At 41.5% G+C, this 23646-nt stretch overlaps 1 protein-coding gene and 1 long non-coding RNA gene across 5 annotated transcripts in view; both read left to right on the top strand.

Annotated features, from left to right (window-relative positions):
- LOC120039826 overlaps window positions 1-22117 on the top strand; it is a 36596-nt gene extending 14479 nt beyond the window's left edge. Inside the window, exons 1-4 of one of the 3 annotated variants that reach the window (XM_038985195.1) lie at window positions 16066-16127; window positions 16244-16270; window positions 17214-17331; window positions 21303-22117. In XM_038985195.1, the coding sequence (XP_038841123.1) occupies window positions 17228-17331; window positions 21303-21918 (720 nt within the window). In that variant the 5' untranslated portion in view covers window positions 16066-16127; window positions 16244-16270; window positions 17214-17227 and the 3' untranslated portion in view covers window positions 21919-22117. Of the gene's footprint in view, window positions 1-4647; window positions 4660-16065; window positions 16128-16243; window positions 16271-17213; window positions 17332-21302 lie in introns of those variants that run through there. The other 2 variants (XM_038985196.1, XM_038985197.1) reach the window with 2 other exon arrangements.
- On the top strand, window positions 15381-15983 carry LOC120039827. Of its 2 annotated transcripts, none has more exons than XR_005475519.1 (3): window positions 15381-15404; window positions 15545-15865; window positions 15896-15983. It is a non-coding gene; the product is annotated as an uncharacterized LOC120039827 (long non-coding RNA). The 2 variants fall into 2 exon arrangements; XR_005475520.1 differs by having other exon boundaries at window positions 15402-15441.
- Window positions 22118-23646: the final 1529 nt, after the last annotated feature.

Genomic DNA, 23646 nt, shown 5'->3' with positions numbered 1-23646 from the left:
AAAGAGATCGTGATACCTCACATCTCAAAATAGGGTTACTTAATGTTAGATCCCTCACTTCAAAGGCAGTCATAGTCAATGAACTAATCACTGATCATAATCTTGATGTGATTGGCCTGACTGAAACATGGCTTAAGCCTGATGAATTGACTGTGTTAAATGAGGCCTCACCTCCTGGTTACACTAGTGACCATATCCCCCGTGCATCCCGCAAAGGCGGAGGTGTTGCTAACATTTACGATAGCAAATTTCAATTTACAAAAAAAAAAAATGGCGTTTTCGTCTTTTGAGCTTCTAGTCATGAAATCTTTGCAGCCTACTCAATCACTTTTTATAGCTACTGTTTACAGGCCTCCTGGGCCATATACAGCATTCCTCTCTGAGTTTCCTGAATTCCTATCAGACCTTGTAGTCATAGCAGATCATATTCTAATTTTTGGTGATTTTAATATTCACATGGAGAAGTCCACAGACCCACTCCAAAAGTCTTTCGGAGCCATCATCGACTCAGTGGGTTTTGTCCAACATGTCTCTGGACCTACTCACTGCCACAGTCATACTCTGGACCTAGTTTTGTCCCATGGAATAAATGTTGTAGATCTTAATGTTTTTCCACATAATCCTGGACTATCGGACCACCATTTTATTACGTTTGCAATCGCAACAAATAATCTGCTCAGACCGCAACCAAGAAGCATCAAAAGTCGTGCTATAAATTCTCAGACAACACAAAAATTCCTTGATGCCCTTCCAGACTCCTTCTGCCTACCCAAGGACGTCAGAGGACAAAAATCAGTTAACCACTTAACTGAGGAACTCAATTTAACCTTGCGCAATACCCTAGATGCAGTTACACCCCTAAAAACGAAAAACATTTGTCATAAGAAACTAGCTCCCTGGTATACAGAAAATACCCGAGCTTTGAAGCAAGCTTCCAGGAAATTGGAACGGAAATGGCGCCACACCAAACTGGAAGTCTTCCGACTAGCTTGGAAAGACAGTACCGTGCAGTACCGAAGAGCCCTCACTGCTGCTCGATCATCCTACTTTTCCAACTTAATCGAGGAAAATAAGAACAATCCAAAATTTCTTTTTGATACTGTTGCAAAGCTAACTAAAAAGCAGCATTCCCCAAGAGAGGATGGCTTTCACTTCAGCAGTAATAAATTCATGAACTTCTTTGAGGAAAAGATCATGACCATTAGAAAGCAAATTACGGACTCCTCTTTGAATCTGCGTATTCCTCCAGGGCTTAGCTGTCCTGGATCTGCACAGCTCTGCGAGGGCCTGGGATCGGGAGAGACACTTAAGTGTTTTAGTACTATATCTCTTGACACAATGATGAAAATAATCATGGCCTCTAAACCTTCAAGCTGCATACTGGATCCTATTCCTACTAAACTGCTGAAGGAGCTGCTTCCTGTGCTTGGCCCTCCTATGTTGAACATAATAAACAGCTCTCTATCCACTGGATGTGTACCAAACTCACTAAAAGTGGCAGTGATAAAGCCTCTCTTGAAAAAGCCAAACCTTGACCCGGAAAATATAAAAAACTATCGGCCTATATCGAATCTTCCATTCCTCTCAAAAATTTTAGAAAAAGCTGTTGCGCAGCAACTCACTGCCTTCCTGAAGACAAACAATGTATACGAAATGCTTCAGTCTGGTTTTAGACCCCATCATAGCACTGAGACTGCACTTGTGAAGGTGGTAAATGACCTTTTAATGGCGTCAGACCGAGGCTCTGCATCTGTCCTCGTGCTACTAGACCTTAGTGCTGCCTTTGACACCATCGATCACCACATTCTTTTGGAGAGACTGGAAACCCAAATTGGTCTACACGGACAAGTTCTGGCCTGGTTTAGATCTTACCTGTCGGAAAGATATCAGTTTGTCTCTGTGAATGGTCTGTCCTCTGACAAATCAACTGTACATTTCGGTGTTCCTCAAGGTTCCGTTTTAGGACCACTATTGTTTTCACTATATATTTTACCTCTTGGGGATGTTATTCGAAAACATAATGTTAACTTTCACTGCTATGCGGATGACACACAGCTGTACATTTCAATGAAACATGGTGAAGCCCCAAAATTGCCCTCGCTAGAAGCCTGTGTTTCAGACATAAGGAAGTGGATGGCTGAAAACTTTCTACTTTTAAACTCGGACAAAACAGAGATGCTTGTTCTAGGTCCCAAGAAACAAAGATTCATCTTGATGGTTGTAAAGTCGTCTCAAATAAAACTGTGAAGGACCTCGGCGTTACTCTTGACCCTGATCTCTCTTTTGACGAACATATCAAGACTGTTTCAAGGACAGCTTTTTTCCATCTACGTAACATTGCAAAAATCAGAAATTTTCTGTCCAAAAATGATGCAGAAAAATTAATCCATGCATTTGTTACTTCTAGGTTAGACTACTGCAATGCTCTACTTTCCGGCTACCCGGATAAAGCACTAAATAAACTTCAGTTAGTGCTAAATATGGCTGCTAGAATCCTGACTAGAACCAAGAAATTTGATCATATTACTCCAGTGCTAGCTTCCCTACACTGGCTTCCTGTTAAGGCAAGGGCTGATTTCAAGGTTTTACTGTTAACCTATAAAGCGTTACATGGGCTTGCTCCTACCTATCTTTCCGAGTTGGTCCTGCCGTACATACCAATACGTACGCTACGGTCACAAGACGCAGGCCTCCTAATTGTCCCTAGAATTTCTAAGCAAACAGCGGGAGGCAGGGCTTTCTCCTATAGATCTCCATTTTTATGGAACAGTCTGCCTACCCATGTGAGAGACGCAGACTCGGTCTCAACCTTTAAGTCTTTACTGAAGACTTATCTCTTCAGTAGGTCATATGATTGAGTGTAGTCTGGCCCAAGAGTGTGAAGGTGAACGGAAAGGCTCTGGAGCAACGAACCGCCCTTGCTGTCTCTGCCAGGCCGGTTCCCCTCTCTCCACTGGGATTCTCTGCCTCTAACCCTGTTACAGGGGCTGAGTCACTGGCTTGCTGGTGCTCTTTCATGCCGTCCCTAGGAGGGGTGCGTCACTTGAGTGGGTTGAGTTACTGACGTGATCTTCCTGTCTGGGTTGGCGCCCCCCCTTGGTTTGTGCTGTGGTGGAGATCTTTGTGGGCTATACTCGGCCTTGTCTCAGGATTGTAAGTTGGTGGTTGAGGATATCCCTCTAGTGGTGCGGGGGCTGTGCTTTGGCAAAGTGGGTGGGGTTATATCCTTCCTGTTTGGCCCTGTCCGGGGGTTTCTTCGGATGGGGCCACAGTGTCTCCTGACCGCTCCTGTCTCAGCCTCCAGTATTTATGCTGCAGTAGTTTATGTGTCGGGGGGCTAGGGTCAGTTGGTTATACCTGGAGTACTTCTCCTGTCTTATCCAGTGTCCTGTGTGAATTTAAGTATGCTCTCTCTAATTCTCTCGTTCTCTCTTTCTCTCTGAGAACCTGAGCCCTAGGACCATACGTCAGGACTACCGGGCATGATGACACCTTGCTGTCCCCAGTCCGCCTGGCCTTGCTGCTATTCCAGTTTCAACTGTTCTGCCTGCGGTTACGGAACCCCTACCTGTCCCAGACCTGCTGTTTTCAACTCTTAATGATCGGCTATGAAAAGCCAACTGAGATTTATTCCTGATTATTATTTGACCATGCTTGTCATTTATGAACATTTTGAAAATCTTGGCTCTCTCTAATTTTCTCCTTCTCTCTTTCTTTCTCTCGGAGGACCTGAGCCCTAGGACCATACGTCGGGACTACCGGCCGTGGTGACTCCTTGCTGTCCCCAGTCCGCCTGGCCTTGCTGCTATTCCAGTTTCAACTGTTCTGCCTGCGGTTATGGAACCCCTACCTGTCCCAGACTTGCTGTTTTCAACTCTTAATGATCGGCTATGAAAAGCCAACTGAGATTTATTCCTGATTATTATTTGACCATGCTTGTCATTTATGAACATTTTGAAAATCTTGGCTCTCTCTAATTTTCTCCTTCTCTCTTTCTTTCTCTCGGAGGACCTGGGCCCTAGGACCATGCGTCGGGACTGCCGCCCGTGGTGACTCCTTGCTGTCCCCAGTCCGCCTGGCCTTGCTGCTATTCCAGTTTCAGCTGTTCTGCCTGCGGTTATGGAACGCCACCTGTCCCAGACCTGTTGTTTTTCAACTCTTAATGATCAGCTATGAAAAGCCAACTGAAAATTATTCATGATTATTATTTGAACATGCTTGTCACTTATGAACATTTTTGAACATCTTGGCATAGTTCTGTTATAATCTCCACCCGGCACAGCCAGAAGAGGACTGGCCACCCCTCATAGCCTGGTTCCTCTCTAGGTTTCTTCCTAGGTTTTGGCCTTTCTAGGGAGTTTTTCCTAGCCACCGTGCTTCTACACCTGCATTACTAGCTGTTTGGGGTTTTAGGCTGGGTTTCTGTACAGCACTTCGAGATATTAGCTGATGTACGAAGGGCTATATAAAATAAAATTGATTGATACACAATTGGTCCAGGTTTGACCGGGGTAGGTCGTTGTTGTAAATAAGAATTTGTTCTTAACTGAATTGCCTGGTAAATAAAACATTATTTGAAGTGTTGTGGTTGCAGGGTCACTTGGCACTAAAGCCACTTGTTTTGGGGTGTTGCTATAGGCCACCAAGTGCTAACAGTCAGAATCTAAATAATGTGTGTGAAATGCTTGATAGTGTATGTGATGTAAACAGAGAGGTCTACTTTCTTGGGGACCTGAATATTGACTGGTTTTCACAACACAATTTCACGCTTGTGTTCTATACAGAACCCTGTCAAAGGCCTTGTGTTCTATACAGAACCCTGTCTAAGGCCTTGTGTTCAATACAGAACCCCGACAAATGGCCTTGTGTTCTTTACAGAAGTCTGACAAACGATCTTGAAATCTATACGGAACCCCGACAAAAGGCCTTGTGTTCTATACAGAACCCCGACAAACGGCCTTGTGTTCTATTCAGAACACTGTCAAAGGCCTTGTGTTCTATACAGAACCTTGACAATTGGACTTGTTTTTTACATAGAACCCTAACAAACGTCCTTGTGTTCTATACAGAACCCTGACAAATGGCCTTGTGTTATATACAGAAACCTGACAAACGATCTTGAAATCTTTACGGAACCCTGACAAAAGGCTGTGTGTTCTATGCAGAACCCTGACAAATGGCCTTGTGTTCTATACAGAAACCAGAAAAACGGTCTTGTTTTCAATACAGAACCCTGACAAACAACCTTGTGTTCTATACAGAACCCTGACAAACAACCTTGTGTTCTATACAGAACCCTGACAAACGGCCTTGTGATCTGTATAGAACCATTACAATCGGCCATGTGTTCTGTACAGAACCCTGACAAAAGGCCTTGTGTTCTATACAGAACCCTGACAAACGGCCTTGTGTTCTAAACAGAACCCTGATAAAGGGCCTTGTGTTCTATACAGAACCCTGACAAAAGGCCTTGTGTTCTATACAGAACCCCGACAAAAGGCCTTGTGTTCTACACAGAACCCTGACAAAAGGCTGTGTGTTCTATGCAGAACCCTGACAAAAGGCCTTGTGTTCTATACAGAACCCCGACAAAAGGCCTTGTGTTCTACACAGAACCCTGACAAAAGGCTGTGTGTTCTACACAGAACCCTGACAAAAGGCCTTGTGTTCTATACAGAACCCTGACAAACAGCATTGTGTTCTAAACAGAACCCTGACAAACGGCATTGTGTTCTATACAGAACCCTGACAAACGGCATTGTGTTCTAAACAGAACTCTGACAAAAGGCATTGTGTTCTACACAGAACCCTGACAAATGGCATTGTGTTCTATACAGAACCCTTACAAATGGCCTTGTGTTCTATACAGAACCCTGACAAACGGCCTTGTGTTCTATACAGAACCCCGACAAAAATCCTTGTGTTCTACACAGAACCCTGACAAATGGCCTTGTGATCTATACAGAACCCTGACAAATGGCCTTGTGTTCTATACAGAACCCTGACAAATGGCCTTGTGTTCTATACAGAACCCTGACAAATGGCCTTGTGTTCTATACAGAACCCCATCAAAAGGCCTTGTGTTCTATACAGAAACCAGAAAAACAGCTTGTGTTCTATACAGAACCCCAACAAAAGGCCTTGTGTTCTATACAGAAACCAGAAAAACGGCCTTGTTTTCTATACAGAACCCTGACAAACGGCATTGTGTTCTATACAAAACCCTGACAAATGGCATTGTGTTCTAAACAGAACCCCGACAAGCGGCCTTGTGTTCTATACAGAACCCTGACAAATGGCATTGTGTTCTATACAGAACCCTGACAAACGGCATTGTGTTCTATACAGAACCCTGACAAACGGCATTGTGTTCTAAACAGAACCCTGACAAATTGCCTTGTGTTCTAAACAGAACCCTGACAAACGGCCTTGTGTTCTATACAGAACCCTGACAAACGGCATTGTGTTCTATACAGAACCCTGACAAACGGCATTGTGTTCTATACAGAACCCTGACAAACGGCATTGTGTTCTATACAGAACCCCAACAAAAGGCATTGTGTTCTATACAGAACCCTGACAAATGGCCTTGTGTTCTAAACAGAACCCTGACAAACGGCCTTGTGTTCTATACAGAACCCTGACAAATTGCCTTGTGTTCTATACAGAACCCCGACAAGCGGCCTTGTGTTCTATACAGAACCCTGACAAACGGCATTGTGTTCTATACAGAACCCCAACAAAAGGCATTGTGTTCTATACAGAACCCTGACAAATGGCCTTGTGTTCTAAACAGAACCCTGACAAATGGCCTCATGTCAACGATGACATTTGAAAGGAAACAAAAGGAAGAGGGTCTTTGAGAACTCCAACCTTTGCAGCATCATTATAGACACAGTTAGAAACATGACCTTCTAGATGCCATTTAAATATCTTCTCCAGCTAATATTTATTTCCCCCCCTTTTACAGCAGGTGTGAGTCTTGGTGAATCAAACACTACAGGCAGAAATACTACAGGCAATGTCAACCTGCCTGAAATGTGCAACAGACTGCAAGGGTGCAGTGGGAGGTTCACTGAGCAACGGGAATGAGGGGATGAAAGAGGTCATAAATAGTTAAAAGCATCAAAGCCTTTTTTTGGTTCATTGTATATCCATGTCTTTACTGAAGTCTGTGCTAGAAATGCATGTTGTTGTCTTGTACATCTATTTTATGGTGCAATAAAGGTGTTCATTTAATTGCATATCATCTTTTACACGGACAGAGGTTTACACGATGCTGTTCCACGATACAGCTCTAATTGTGTTACACATCATGACAGTAGCCAACAGTAGTACAGACCCTTAGTCTGGAAGATACATGTTGCATCTTGGGTAGAATGGTATTATACATATCGGGTTTCTTTTCAAGTGTGGGCAACATCAAAGGTCCTGGTTGATACACTACATGGCCAAAAGTATGTGGACACCTGCTCGTCGAACATCTCATTTCAAAATCATCAAAAATCATGGGTATTAATATGTTGTTGGTCCCCCATTTGCTGCTAAAACAGCATCCACTCTTCTGGGAAGGCTTTCCACTAGATGTTGGAACATTGCTGCAGAGACTTGCTTCCATTCAGCGACAAGAAGTGAGGTTGGGCACTGATGTTGGGCGATTAGGCCTGGCTCACAGTCGGCGTTACAATTCACTCCAAAGTTGTTCCATTGGGTTGAGGTCAGGTTCTTCCACACCGATCTGGACAAACCATTTCTGTATGGACCTCGCCTTGTGCATGGTGGCATTGTCATGTTAAAAAAGGAAAGGGCCCAAACTGTTGCCTCAAAGTTGGAAGCACAGAATCGTCTAGAATGTCATTGTATCTTGTAGCATTAACATTGGCCAGATGGTGAAGCGTGATTCCACTGCTCTTCCACTGCTCTTCCATTTCCACTGCTCTTCCATTTCCACTGCTCCAGAGTCCAATGGCGGTGAGGCTTTACACCACTCCGGCCGACGCTTGGCATTGAGCATGGTGATTTTAGTCTTGTGTGCGGCTGCTCGGCCATGGAACCCATTTCATGAAGCTCCCGACGAACAGTTTTTGTGTTGACGTTGCTTCCAGAGGCAGTTTGGAACTTGGTAGTGAGTGTTGCAACCGAGGACAGACGAGTTTTACGCGCTACAGCACTCTGCAGTCCCTTTCTGTGAGCTTGTGTGGCCTACCACTTCGCGGCTGAGCCATTTTTGCTCCTAGACATTTCCATTTCAGAATAACAGCACGTACAGTTGACCAGGGCAGCTCTAGCAGGGCAGAAATATGATGAACTGACTTGTTGGAAAGGTGGCATCCTTTCACGTTGTCATGTTGAAAGTCACTGAGCTCTTCAGTAAGGCCATTATACTGCATATTTGTGTCTATGGAGATGGCTGTGTGCTCGATTTTATACACCTGTCAGCAACAGGTGTGTCTGAAATAGACTAAGCGTACTTTTGTATATATACAGTGGCAAGAAAAAGTATGTGAACCGTTTGGAATTACCTGAACTTCTGCATTTATTGGTCATTACATTTGATCTGATCTTCATTTAAGTCACACAATAGACAAAGATTTTTTGCTTTCTTGAATAAGGCAGCTCCAAAATGTTTCAGTAATGATGGGTGACAGGCTGCCCTTCATTACGCACACTAGTCACCATCATTACGCGTAGACACAGTTTGTTCCCTCTGTCTGCATTAATGTCGGTATGTGTTTTTGTCCAGACGCTGTTCTGTTCCGATCCATGTCCGTTGAAAATTAAATGTTCATTCCCTGTTCCTGTTTCTCCTCAAAATCCAGGTTGTAATGAAAACTAATGAGACTGTAGCGACTGTATTGGCATCAAAATTTGGGGTGTAAACTAAGTTTGTATTCAAGCGTTGATTGACATGGTAATCTACCAACAGTATTGGAGAAAAGTTGAAAAGACTGACCCCTCTGACGTTGTACGTTACATTGTGGCGTGTCACGAAGTAACGTACTGCATGCATTATTCAACTCATTGTGTGCCATACAACCTCTGTCCACCAGGGGAAGCTCTTCTCTCGTAGATTATAAACAAGAAATTATCAATCGTGAGTGTAATGGTGAGTGTAAAGTTATTTACTTGTGAGTAATTGTTAATTTTTTGTATCATCACTGCGAGCCATCATGACTCTCAGACAGCCGCAGTTTACTTGTGAAGAGTAATTTTGCGCCGCCCTATTAACCATATTCAAATTTGACACAAACCTTCAAATAGGTATGTAAATGAGACATATAAACTCTTTGTAGATTTATTTACAATTTAGAGGTGATAAATTGGACAAATCGAGTGAAAAATTGGAAAAGTAATTTCCCCAAACAACATATCTCCCCCTTTCAGTATCACTCAGTAGCTTTCGCTTCCCTCTCCGCTATTTTTAAAAAGACCAGGCGGAGCTCGATTGTCTTCTTCAATCATGCAGAGACGGTATGAAGGTCTCGTCAATGGTTTTACTGGGAAGGGGAGAGATTGTGCTTTACAATGGTATTCATATTACAGTTGACCTGGAAGTATTACATTCTTTTGGCCGCTAAAATTAAGTCAAGTGTGTTAGGGCTAGGGGGCAGTGTTCGGAAGTTCAGAGAGTCTGACATGCCCAAAGTAAACTGCCTGTTACTCAGGCCCAGAAGCTAGGATATGCATATCATTGGTTGTATTCGATAGCAAACACTTTGAGGTTTCTAAAACTGTTAACATAATGTCTGTGAGTATAACAGAACTGATATGCCAGGTCAAAAACCCGATTAAAATCCATCCAGAAAATGTGATTTTTTTGTTGTCACCATTTTTCCATTGACTTGCTATTGACTATAGAGGGATTTAGCTCCCAGATTGCAGTTCCTATGGCTTCCACTAGATGTCAACAGTCTTTAGACATGGTTTCAGGCTTGTTATTTGAAAAACTAACAAGAAGAAGACGTCTGTTGAAACACTGGTTTGCGCGCTCTTCGTTATTTTTCTTTCCTATTGAATACGCTATTGTCCGGTTGAAATATTATCGTTTATTTAGATATTTGACAACCCGAGGAAACATCGTTTGACTTGTTTCAACGAACTTTACTGGTACTTTTGGAATTTATTTCTCTGCGTGTTTGAACGCCTTTGAACAGGTGGATTACTGAACAAAACGCGCAACCAAACAGAGTTTTTGGGATATAAAGAGGGACTTTATCAAACAAAACAACCATTTATTGTGTAGCTGGGACCCTTGGGTTTTCCAACAGAGGAAGATCTTCAAAGGTAAGTGATTTATTTTATCGCTATTATTGAGATTTGTGACACCTGTGCTGGTTATGAAATTATGTTAATTGAGGAAGTATGCAGGGCGCTGTCTTCAGACAATCAAATGCTAAGTGGGGGTCTGACTTTTTTGGTTTAAGGATCCGCCCTTTTTTTTTCAATTTTCGCCTAAAACAACCAAATCTAACCGCCTGTACCTCAGGACCTAGGATACGCAGGATATGCGTATTCTTGATACCATTTGATTGGAAACATTTCGAAGTTTGTGGAAATGTGAAATGAATGTAGGAGAATATAGCACATTAGATCTGGTAAAAGATAATACAAAGAAAAAACCATGAGTTTATTTTAAAAAAATTGTTCCATCATCTTTGAAATGCAAGAGAAAGGCCACAATGTATTATTCCAGCCCAGGTGCAATTTAGATTTTGGCCACTAGATGCCAGCAGTGTATTTGCAATGTTTTAGACTGATCCAATGAACCATTTCATTTCTATTCAAAATGTTGTATCAAGACTGCCCAAATGTGCCTATTTGGTTTATTAATAACTTTTCAAGGTCATAACTGTGCACTCTCCTCAAACAATAGCCTGCTATTATTTCACTGTAATAGCTACTGTAAATTGGACAGTGCAGTTAGATTAACAAGAATGTAAGCTTTCTGCCAATATCAGATATGTCTATGTCCTGGGAAATGTTCTTGTTACTTACAACCTCATGCTAAACGCATTAGCCTACGTTAGCACATGTTGGTAGCAACACAGGGTTAACGCTTAGTGACTGTAACATGTTGGTAGTGTGAGAGAAAAATTACATATTTAACTGATTTGTTTGATAATAATAGTTAGCAATTAATACTTAACGAACAGCAAGACATTTCTGTCCTGTTAGTGTCTGTGTTTCATGGTCTCCACTCTAGTTCCCTGCAGCTAATCTGGGCGTATGGTCACCAGAGATGGATTGAGCTGACAAATGGGTTAAAGACTGCATTACGTAGACAATAATGTGTTTTACTAGAGATAGCTTAGGAGTAGAACAATCCCTCATTGCCTCAAAATCATCCTTGCATCTGGGAAACTAAGCCTGGGTAGGGTTAACCTCTAATTCCTCCCAATCCCGGATCCGGGAGCACCCCCATCAGTAAAAAAGCTGACTAGCATAGCCTAGCATAGCGTCACAAGTAAATACTAGCATCTAAATATCATTAAATCACAAGTCCAAGACACCAGATGAAAGATACACATCTTGTGAATCCAGCCATCATTTCTGATTTTTAAAATGTTTTACAGGGAAGACACAATATGTAAATCTATTAGCTAACCACGTTAGCAAAAGACACCACTTTTTTTACTCCACCATTTTTCCCCTGCATAGGTAGCTATCACAAATTCGACCAAATAAAGATATAAATAGCCACTAACTAAGAAACAACTTCATCAGATGACAGTCTGATAACATATTTATTGTATAGCATATGTTTTGTTAGAAAAATGTGCATATTTCAGGTATAAATCATAGTTTACCATTGCAGCCACCATCACAACTCTCACCAAAGCGACTAGAATAACTACAGAGAGCAACGTGAATTACCTAAATACTCATCATAAAACATTTCTGAAAAATACACAGCGTACAGCAAATGAAAGACCAACATCTTGTGAATCCAGCCAATATTTCAGATTTTTTAAGTGTTTTACAGCGAAAACACAATATAGCATTATATTAGCTTACCACAATAGCCAGAAACACAAGCCATTAACCAGCAGCAAAGGTTAGCGATCGTAAGAAACAAGCAAAAGATATATCATTTTTGACTAACCTTCATAAACTTCTTCAGATGACAGTCCTGTAACATCATATTACACAATGCATATAGGGTTTGTTCGAAAATGTGCATATTTAACGGCACAAATCGTGGTTATACAATGTGATTAGTGGCCAAACTTCAAGCAATCTGTCCGGCGCCATCTTGGAGAGGCACCTAATCTAATCGATAACTATTCATAAACTTGACAAAAAAATACAGGTTGGACAGCAAATGAAAGATACATTAGTTCTTAATGCAACCGCTGTGTTAGATTTTTTAAATTAACGTTACTATGCATACAGCATGCGCTAAAGCGAGACCGCACCGAAATTCATGGCGGAATTATTGTTTAACATTTGTCAACATAAATACGAATTAACAGCATAAAGACTTCTTACTATTTGCTGAGCTTCCATTAGAATCTTGGGCAAGGTGTCCTTTCTCCAGAACAATCGTCTTTTGGTTGAAAGATGTCCTCTTCTCCTGTAGAAATAGCAGCTAATGCTAGCCATGTGCCGGAGAGGTGTCCAACTAGCGATAGCGCGTGACAAAGAAATTCCAGAAAATCGCAATAAACTGATATAAACTGATATAAGTCAGTTTAAATGAACTACCTTATGAAGTTTTTAAGACAAAAATCAAATTAAATCAGAGCCGGAGATATAGAACTGCTAAAACGAAAGCTTTTCAGGACGCCATTGTAATGTCCCTCCTGCGTCAGGCGCCCCGTTGAAAAGAACGGACCTTCCGTTCCAAGAGCTTTTATAGTGCCCCAGATGGTGCAATCCACTCCATTCAAATGCTCACCGCTTACTGACATCTAGAGGAAGGCGTATGCAGTGCATGTAGCCCCATAGCTTACATGGGAATTTATAAACTGACCCTAGAACAGAGACCTCGATTTCAGAAATCTCACTCCTTGACAGGAAGTGTGCTGCAGAATGAGTTCTGTTTCACTCAGAGAAATAATTCAAACGGTTTTAGAAACTAGAGAGTGTTTTCTATCCAATAGTAATAATAATATGCATATTGTACGAGCAAGAATTGAGTACGAGGCAGTTTAATTTGGGAACGAATTGTTACAAAGTCGAAATGGCGCCCCCCTAATGACAAGAAAGACAGCAACTCACAGGCAGATAACGACAAGATGAAGCCAGAGTGGTTATGATGCTCCTTGGTCTGCATGAAGGGGGTTGAACCAATCATGACTGAGCATTGTTAGTGTCAGCTATATATAGAACTCTGCATTTGTGTGAAGGTTAGGTTACTCGGTCCAACACCCAAAGGTGGGGGGTCGACCAGCCTCATTATTGCAATAATTAATCGATATTGAATAAAGGTGATTTTTTGAAGAAATGACAAAGTCTCTATCACTTGGTTAAAATTTCTAACACAGGAGCAACATGGGTTAACAGTTAGTGACTGTAACATGTTGGTATCAGCACAGGGTTACCAGTTTGTGACTGTAACATGTTGGTAGCAACACAGGGTTAACTGTTAGTGACTGTAACATGTTGGTAGCAACACAGGATTAACAGTTAGTGACTGTAACATGTTGGTATCAGCACAGGGTTATTGGTTAGTGACTGTAACATGTTGGTAGCAACACAGGGTTAATGGTTAGTGACTGTAACATGTTGGTATCAACACAGGGTTAACAGTTAGTGACTGTAACATGTTGGTATCAACACAGGGTTAATGGTTAGTGACTGTAACATGTTGGTAGCAACACAGGGTTAATGGTTAGTGACTGTAACATGTTGGTAGTAACACAGGGTTAATGGTTAGTGACTGTAACATGTTGGTATCAACACAGGGTTAACAGTTAGTGACTGTAACATGTTGGTAGCAACACAGGGTTAACAGTTAGTGACTGTAACATGTTGGTAGCAACACAGGGTTAATGGTTAGTGACTGTAACATGTTGGTATCAACACAGGGTTAACAGTTAGTGAATGTAACATGTTGGTAACAACACAGGGTTAATGGTTAGTGACTGTAACATGTTGGTAGCAGCACAGGGTTAACGCTTAGTGACTGTAACATGTTGGTAACAACACAGGGTTAACAGTTAGTGACTGTAACATGTTGGTATCAACACAGGGTTAACAGTTAGTGACTGTAACATGTTGGTATCAACACAGGGTTAACAGTTAGTGACTGCAACATGTTGGTATCAACACAGGGTTAATGGTTAGTGACTGCAACATGTTGGTATCAACACAGGGTTAACAGTTAGTGACTGCAACATGTTGGTATCAACACAGGGTTAACAGTTAGTGACTGCAACATGTTGGTATCAACACAGGGTTAATGGTTAGTGACTGTAACATGTTGGTATCAACACAGGGTTAACAGTTAGTGACTGCAACATGTTGGTATCAACACAGGGTTAATGGTTAGTGACTGTGTGCATTGAGTGCTGTGTATCCTGTCTTGTGATCTTCCAATGTGGCTTGATGTTACTTGGCAAACATTCCTTGGAACTTTTGTGAATTTCTTATTGAATGATGTCATTTAAATTCCGTAGAAGACGGATGAAGGCGTGTCTCAAGTAAACAGAGTATATATCCTGTTAGCTAGTGCAGTGATCCTTTAGAGAACATGTCATGAACCTCTCACACTGCACTATATATTTCACTCCCATCGTTAACGTTTCTAGTACTGTTTCCCCCCTTGTTGGTGCTGTTGGAATGATGTATTTGTATTCATGTATGTGTGTACAGAGGACCATAATGGAAATTAAATTGTAAAACAGTTTTGTGCCCAAGCGTTTCTCTGTTCTTGCCATAAAATAGACTTTTACCAAATTCCAAATTCTTTTGTATAACCCCCCCCCCCCTACCTTGTCACAGCACAACTGATTGGCTAGAAAATAGTCAAAATAAAGAACCCCTATAATGAGTAGGTATGTCCAAACTTTTGACTGGTACAGTATTTATAAGAAAATGTATTGACAAAGTTGTATTAAACATATAAAGAAATATTGTGAATGACAGAGACAATAGACTTTACATTCAACATATTTTGCAGATGTATGAAAGAGATAATATGAATAAAACAAAGCATTAATCAAAAGAAAGTAGCAAGAAATTAACAACGCTGTGACCAGGTCAATAATAACAGTCTATTTCCTGTATAGCTATTGCATCACCTGTCTCTCCTTCTGCCCTCCCTGGATAAATATGGTAATATGGTAATGATACCAGCAGCCTCTGTCCCTCTCTCTGCCCTCCCTTCCCCTGGTTAAATATTAACACGTAAATCCCTATAAAGCGCTGCTCACATGGACACAGCAACAACACTTCAACAGGTACCTGGTGAATTAGTATCTTCTCTCTGAACTAAATGTGATAACTGTTGTTCTGATGATTTAAATAAAGAAAATGTCTAAGTTTGTTTTAGATGTTTTCCATAACTTGAATTAAACTTTATCTGTTTTGTCTTGGTTAGAGGACATCAGCCAGCCATCTACAATCTAGAGGACATGAGCCAGCCATCTACAATCTAGAGGACATAAACCAGCCATCTACAATCTAGAGGACATAAACCAGCCATCTACAATCTAGAGGACATCAACCAGCCATCTACAATCTAGAGGACATCAGCCAGCCATCTACAATCTAGAGGACATCAACCAGCCATCTACAATCTAGAGGACATCAACCAGCCATCTACAATCTAGAGGACATAAACCAGCCATCTACAATCTAGAGGACATCAGCCAGCCATCTACAATCTAGAGGACATGAGCCAGCCATCTACAATCTAGAGGTCATCAACGATGCCATCTACAACCTAGAGGACATCAGCCAGCCATCTACAATCTAGAGGTCATCAGCCAGCCATCTACAATCTAGAGGACATCAGCCAGCCATCTACAATCTAGAGGTCATCAACCAGCCATCTACAATCTAGAGGTCATCAACCAGCCATCTACAACCTAGAGGACATCAGCCAGCCATCTACAACCTAGAGGACATCAGCCAGCCATCTACATTCTAGAGGACATAAACCAGCCATCTACAATCTAGAGGTCATCAACCAGCCATCTACAATCTAGAGGTCATCAACCAGCCATCTACAACCTAGAGGACATCAGCCAGCCATCTACAATCTAGAGGTCATCAGCCAGCCATCTACAACCTAGAGGTCATAAACCAGCCATCTACAATCTCTGTAAGTGTCTTCTACTTGACTTATATCTAATGTTATCTTTACTGCTTACCAACATAGTTTATTTTATATAATTAGGACCTTTGTAGCCCTCCATGGGCTCCTAAACAGAATAATTAAACATTGAGTATACAAAACATTAAGAACACCTTAATACTAAGTTACCCACGTTTCCCTCAGAACAGCCTCAATTTGTCAGGGCATGGACTCGACAAGGGGTTGAAAGCGTTCCACAGGGATGCTGGCCCATGTTGACTCCAATGCTTCCCACAGTTGTGTCAAGTTGCCTGGATATCCTTTGGGTGGTGGACCATTCTTGATACACACGGGAAACTGTTGAGCGTGAAAAACCCAGCAGCGTTGCAGTTCTTGACACAAACCGGTGCGCCTGTCACCTACTATTATACCCCGTTCAAAGGCACTTAAATAATTTGTCTTCCCCATTCAGCCTCTGAATGACACACAGATACACAATCCATGTCTCAATTGTCTCAGGGTTTAAAAATCCTTCCTTATTAACCTGACTCCTCCCCTTCATCTACACTGATTGAAGTGGATTTAACAGGTGACATCAATTAAGGGATCATAGCTTTCACCTGGATTCACCTGGTCAGTCTGTGGTCAGTCTGTGGTCAGTCTATGGTCAGTCTATGGTCAGTCTGTGGTCAGTCTGTGGTCAGTCTATGGTCAGTCTGTGGTCAGTCTGTGGTCAGTCTGTGGTCAGTCTGTGTGATGGAAGGAGTAGGTGTTCATAATGTTTTGTATGGTCAGTCTTTATATAGTGTGTTCCTGTGTGTTTCAGCTGTGTGTGTATATATAGTGTGTTCCTGTGTGTTTCAGCTGTGTATATATAGTGTGTTCCTGTGTGTTTCAGCTGTGTGTGTATATAGTGTGTTCCTGTGTGTTTCAGCTGTGTGTATATATAGTGTGTTCCTGTGTGTTTCAGCTGTGTGTGTAGCTATGAGGGGAGTTGTCCTTCTCTTTCTGCTGTCTCTCTGGCCTGGAGGCCAGGTGGATGCTATCAATCAAGAGGTCTTGGCTAATGTGGTACAAGAGATGAGAAGGTGGGTGTTTCTCTGTTCATTCAGACTCTAAGAACTCCTAAATGTCTGTTAGACAGAATCCTTAGACATTATTTCAAACATTTCATTTTTGGGGGACACATGTATGAATAATGACAGGTAACTTTCCCACTCATCTTTATTCACGATTCATTCAGGACTATCCTTAATCCTGGTAGAATCCACATTAATGTAGAAGTGTTTAGAGACATATTCTATTCTTATTTACAATAAAAGTTACTCAAAAATGACACAATACATTATTTACCATTAATTTCTATTCTGCACAAAATAATCTGAAACACAACCAAAACAAACAGGAAATGCATCCAACAAGTTTAAAAAGTCACAAGCTTGATGTAGTCATTGTGTGCTAAGAATATGGCATGAAATACTTAACGTTTGACTACTTATATACACATAAGTGAATTTGTTCCAATAATTTTGGTCCCCTAAAATGGGGGGACTATGTACAAAAAGTGTTGTAATTTCTAAATGATTAACCCGATACGGATGAAAATATCCTCAAATTAAAGCTGACAGTCTGCAATTTAACCTCACAGTCATAGTCGACACCTGGAGGGGGTGGAGACAATCACAAGGACAGGTGACTCAGATCAGGGCGTGACAGTGTGCACTTTAACCTCATAGTCATTGTATCATTTCAAATCCAAAGTGCTGTAGTACAGAGCCAAAACAACAAACAATGTGTCAATGTCATAATAATTACAGAGGGCACTATCTCAGACCTCTCTAAACTTTGTCCATGAGATGGTGATGATAATTTATGCATAAGTAACAGTGCACATATTCATATATTCAAACTTTAGTTTTAGTCAAATAGTTGGGAGTTTCCTCCTCCTGTCTGTTTCTACTGTTTCAGAAAGATCCCGTGTTTCTGATCCTCTGATCCTGTGTGGTCTGTCTCTTCTGTCTCCTGTCTGTTTGTAATGTTTCTGATCCTCTGTGTTCTGTCTCCTGTCTGTTTGTAATGTTTCTGATCCTCTGTGTTCTGTCTCTTCTGTCTCCTGTCTGTTTGTAATGTTTCTGATCCTCTGTGTTCTGTCTCTTCTGTCTCCTGTCTGTTTGTAATGTTTCTGATCCTCTGTGTTCTGTATCTTCTGTCTCCTGTCTGTTTGTAATGTTTCTGATCCTGTGTTCTGTCTCTTCTGTCTCCTGTCTGTTTGTAATGTTTCTGATCCTCTGTGTTTATGTCTCTTCTGTCTCCTGTCTGTTTGTAATGTTTCTGATCCTGTGTGTTCTGTCTCTTCTGTCTCCTGTCTGTTTGTAATGTTTCTGATCCTCTGTGTTCTGTCTCTTCTGTCTCCTATCTGTTTGTAATGTTTCTGATCCTCTGTGTTCTGTCTCTTCTGTCTCCTGTCTGTTTGTAATGTTTCTGATCCTGTGTGTTCTGTCTCTTCTGTCTCCTGTCTGTTTGTAATGTTTCTGATCCTCTGTGTTTGTCTCTTCTGTCTCCTGTCTGTTTGTAATGTTTCTGATCCTCTGTGTTCTGTCTCCTGTCTGTTTGTAATGTTTCTGATCCTCTGTGTTCTGTCTCTTCTGTCTCCTGTCTGTTTGTAATGTTTCTGATCCTCTGTGTTCTGTCTCCTGTCTCCTGTCTGTTTGTAATGTTTCTGATCCTCTGTGTTCTGTCTCTTCTGTCTCCTGTCTGTTTATAATGTTTCTGATCCTCTGTGTTCTGTCTCTTCTGTCTCCTGTCTGTTTGTAATGTTTCTGATCCTCTGTGTTCTGTCTCTTCTGTCTCCTGTCTGTTTGTAATGTTTCTGATCCTCTGTGTTCTGTCTCTTCTGTCTCCTGTCTGTTTGTAATGTTTCTGATCCTCTGTGTTCTGTCTCTTCTGTCTCCTGTCTGTTTATAATGTTTCTGATCCTCTGTTTTCTGTCTCTTCTGTCTCCTGTCTGTTTGTAATGTTTCTGATCCTCTGTGTTCTGTCTCTTCTGTCTCCTGTCTGTTTATAATGTTTCTGATCCTCTGTGTTCTGTCTCTTCTGTCTCCTGTCTGTTTATAATGTTTCTGATCCTGTGTTCTGTCTCTTCTGTCTCCTGTATGTTTGTAATGTTTCTGATCCTCTGTGTTCTGTCTCTTCTGTCTCCTGTCTGTTTGTAATGTTTCTGATCCTCTGTGTTCTGTCTCTTCTGTCTCCTGTCTGTTTGTAATGTTTCTGATCCTCTGTGTTCTGTCTCTTCTGTCTCCTGTCTGTTTGTAATGTTTCTGATCCTCTGTGTTCTGTCTCCTGTCTGTTTGTAATGTTTCTGATCCTCTGTGTTCTGTCTCTTCTGTCTCCTGTCTGTTTATAATGTTTCTGATCCTCTGTGTTCTGTCTCTTCTGTCTCCTGTCTGTTTGTAATGTTTCTGATCCTCTGTGTTCTGTCTCTTCTGTCTCCTGTCTGTAATGTTTCTGATCCTCTGTGTTCTGTCTCTTCTGTCTCCTGTCTGTTTGTAATGTTTCTGATCCTCTGTGTTTATGTCTCTTCTGTCTCCTGTCTGTTTGTAATGTTTCTGATCCTGTGTGTTCTGTCTCTTCTGTCTCCTGTCTGTTTGTAATGTTTCTGATCCTCTGTGTTCTGTCTCTTCTGTCTCCTGTCTGTTTGTAATGTTTCTGATCCTGTTGTTCTGTCTCTTCTGTCTCCTGTCTGTTTGTAATGTTTCTGATCCTCTGTGTTTATGTCTCTTCTGTCTCCTGTCTGTTTGTAATGTTTCTGATCCTCTGTGTTCTGTCTCTTCTGTCTCCTGTCTGTTTGTAATGTTTCTGATCCTCTGTGTTCTGTCTCTTCTGTCTCCTGTCTGTTTGTAATGTTTCTGATCCTCTGTGTTCTGTCTCCTGTCTGTTTGTAATGTTTCTGATCCTCTGTGTTCTGTCTCCTGTCTGTTTGTAATGTTTCTGATCCTCTGTGTTCTGTCTCTTCTGTCTCCTGTCTGTTTGTAATGTTTCTGATCCTCTGTTTTTCTGTCTCTTCTGTCTCCTGTCTGTTTGTAATGTTTCTGATCCTCTGTGTTCTGTCTCTTCTGTCTTCTGTCTGTTTGTAATGTTTCTGATCCTCTGTGTTCTGTCTCCTGTCTGTTTGTAATGTTTCTGATCCTCTGTGTTCTGTCTCTTCTGTCTCCTGTCTGTTTGTAATGTTTCTGATCCTCTGTGTTCTGTCTCCTGTCTGTTTGTAATGTTTCTGATCCTGTGTGTTCTGTCTCTTCTGTCTCCTGTCTGTCTGTAATGTTTCTGATCCTCTGTGTTCTGTCTCTTCTGTCTCCTGTCTGTTTGTAATGTGTCTGATCCTCTGTGTTCTGTCTCTTCTGTCTCCTGTCTGTTTGTAATGTTTCTGATCCTGTGTGTTCTGTCTCCTGTCTGTTTGTAATGTTTCTGATCCTCTGTGTTCTGTCTCTTCTGTCTCCTGTCTGTTTATAATGTTTCTGATCCTCTGTTTTCTGTCTCTTCTGTCTCCTGTCTGTTTGTAATGTTTCTGATCCTCTGTGTTCTGTCTCTTCTATCTCCTGTCTGTTTGTAATGTTTCTGATCCTCTGTGTTTATGTCTCTTCTGTCTCCTGTCTGTTTATAATGTTTCTGATCCTCTGTGTTCTGTCTCTTCTATCTCCTGTCTGTTTGTAATGTTTCTGATCCTCTGTGTTCTGTCTCTTCTGTCTCCTGTCTGTTTATAATGTTTCTGATCCTCTGTGTTCTGTCTCTTCTGTCTCCTGTCTGTTTGTAATGTTTCTGATCCTGTGTGTTCTGTCTCTTCTGTCTCCTGTCTGTTTGTAATGTTTCTGATCCTCTGTGTTTATGTCTCTTCTGTCTCCTGTCTGTTTGTAATGTTTCTGATCCTCTGTGTTCTGTCTCTTCTGTCTCCTGTCTGTTTGTAATGTTTCTGATCCTCTGTGTTCTGTCTCTTCTGTCTCCTGTCTGTTTATAATGTTTCTGATCCTCTGTGTTCTGTCTCTTCTGTCTCCTGTCTGTTGTTCAGGTTCGGCCTGGTGGGACAACAGTATGCCATGGCTGTCATACTCACCCAAGATCAGTGCAACCAAAATCAAGTAAAGTTTGACCTAAATACTGAGGAGATCCAGAACACACTTAATGGTAACAATATCTACACGGGAGACTGGCTCATTGCAGCCACACCTCTTAAAACACCTCTTTACACAGAACATGCTGAGTACCGTCTCTTGAGTCGTGGTAAAACCAAAATCAGCCCAATGGAGACTCTGATAAATAAAGCTGGTCATAATGCTGGTCAATGTATCGTCTTCTTCTCCACCTACTCTCCCTGTCTGGAGAAATGCAACGGCCCTGATGGAGGACGATACAATATTATCCCCTTAATGAACGTCTTTCAAGGCTTTGACAACAACCGTAAGGCCTTTGTCTTCTCCTCGGTTTGGGACCCTTCAAGGAACCATCCAGGAGTGACCAACCCCTCTAGACAGTGGGTGTTGGAATCCTTCAAGAGAATAGATGGACACCTCCCTGTATATCGATGTGACAGATTCAAGGAAAACAATAAATGGGTCAACAGATGTTACCGTTGTGTCACTGCCAACACAAATCCTGACACCAATGACTGTCTGTACGGATACTAATAGTGTACACTGTCTGTATGGATACTAATAGTGTACACTGTCTGTATGGATACTAATAGTGTACACTGTCTGTATGGATACTAATAGTGTACACTGTCTGTATGGATACTAATAGTGTCCACTGTCTGTATGGATACTAATAGTGTACACTGTCTGTATGGATACTAATAGTGTACACTGTCTGTATAGATACTAATAGTGTACATTGTCTGTATGGATACTAATAGTGTCCACTGTCTGTATGGATACTAATAGTGTACACTGTCTCAATGGTGGAAATATAGAACTGTATATTGTATTTCTTTCCCTCTCTCTGTCCATCTCACTGTCCATCCCTCTCTCTCTCTGTTCATCCCCCTCTCTCTGTCCATCACTCTCTGATCATCTCTCAATTCAATTCAATTCAATTCAATTCAAGGGGCTTTATTGGCATGGGAAACATGTGTTAACATTGCCAAAGCAAATGAGGTAGACAATACACAATACACAAAAGTGAAACAAACAAAACAAACTCTCTCTCTCTGTCCACCCCTCTCTCTCTATCCACCCCTCTCTCTCTGTCCATCTCTCTCTCTCCGTCCACCCCTCTCTTTTTTGCCCATCTCTCTCTGTCCATCTCTCTCTCTGTCCATCTCTCTCTCTACACAGTTCATTAAAATTCACTATAGCAGCAACACTACTGTCTCCATCATTACTGTTGTTGGTATTTCTGTCTTTATTAGGTTTTATTCCACTGACATAAACACTGCATGACAGAAAGACCATGGCCTTCCTGTTTCCCTGCATCTTCTGAGAACAAAAAGGTTGAACGTAGAGGACTAGAAACAGTCCTGTAAATGTTGTTGAAAACACTTGAAATATGGTGAGACTGACGGAGTTTAGATTTGGACCCAAGGAAACAAACACACGCCCTACTGAACATGTACTAGGTTTTCCCAAGAGAATCCTGGTCAGTCATCGTCTCAGCGGTGTACATTCCCCCTCAAACAGACACCAAGACGGCCCTTAAGGAACTTCACTGGACTCTATGTAATCTGGAAACCATATATCCTGAGGATGCATTTATTGTAGCTGGGGATTTTAACAAAGCAAGTTTGAGAACAAGGCTACCTAAATTCTATCAGCATATTTACTGCTCTATGCGCCGGGGTAATACACTCTATCACTGCTACTCTAACTTCCGCAATGTGTTATGACATTATGACAATAACCGAAGGAGATATCTACACACATGTAGCTGTAATATATAGTCCTTATTACTATTCATATTCTCCTAGCTATATTTATATGGTTGATTCTGTATCTACAGACTGTATGTTACGGATACAAGTATTCTGTGTGTATCCTTAGTATTGTTTTGGTTATGGTGTTTGAGTGTTTGTTTGATGGTGGGAAAAGGGAGTAACCAGATAGTCGCCCATGGACATGAACAACCCGTAGGTAAACTTTGTTAAATACACCTGTCATAGGTGAACCATTCGAACATGTGGTGGTTGATTGTGTTGGACCATTACCGAAGACAAAATCGGGTAACCAGTTTCTGTTAACGGTTATGTGTATGGCAACAAGATACCCCGAGGCCATTCCTCTGCGAAGGATTACAGCCCCGGTAGTGAGTAAAGCCTTAATTAAATTCTTCACGACATTCGGATTACCTAAGGTGGTACAAAGTGATCAAGGTACCAATTTCCTATCAAAGCTCTTCAAGCAGGTGTTAAAATCCTTGTC

The sequence above is a fragment of the Salvelinus namaycush genome, unplaced genomic scaffold (genome assembly GCF_016432855.1).
Source record: "Salvelinus namaycush isolate Seneca unplaced genomic scaffold, SaNama_1.0 Scaffold303, whole genome shotgun sequence".
Classification (NCBI taxonomy): domain Eukaryota; kingdom Metazoa; phylum Chordata; class Actinopteri; order Salmoniformes; family Salmonidae; genus Salvelinus; species Salvelinus namaycush.
The sequence above is the reverse complement of the archived record's forward strand: the minus strand, read 5'-3'. Positions and strand labels throughout refer to the sequence as shown.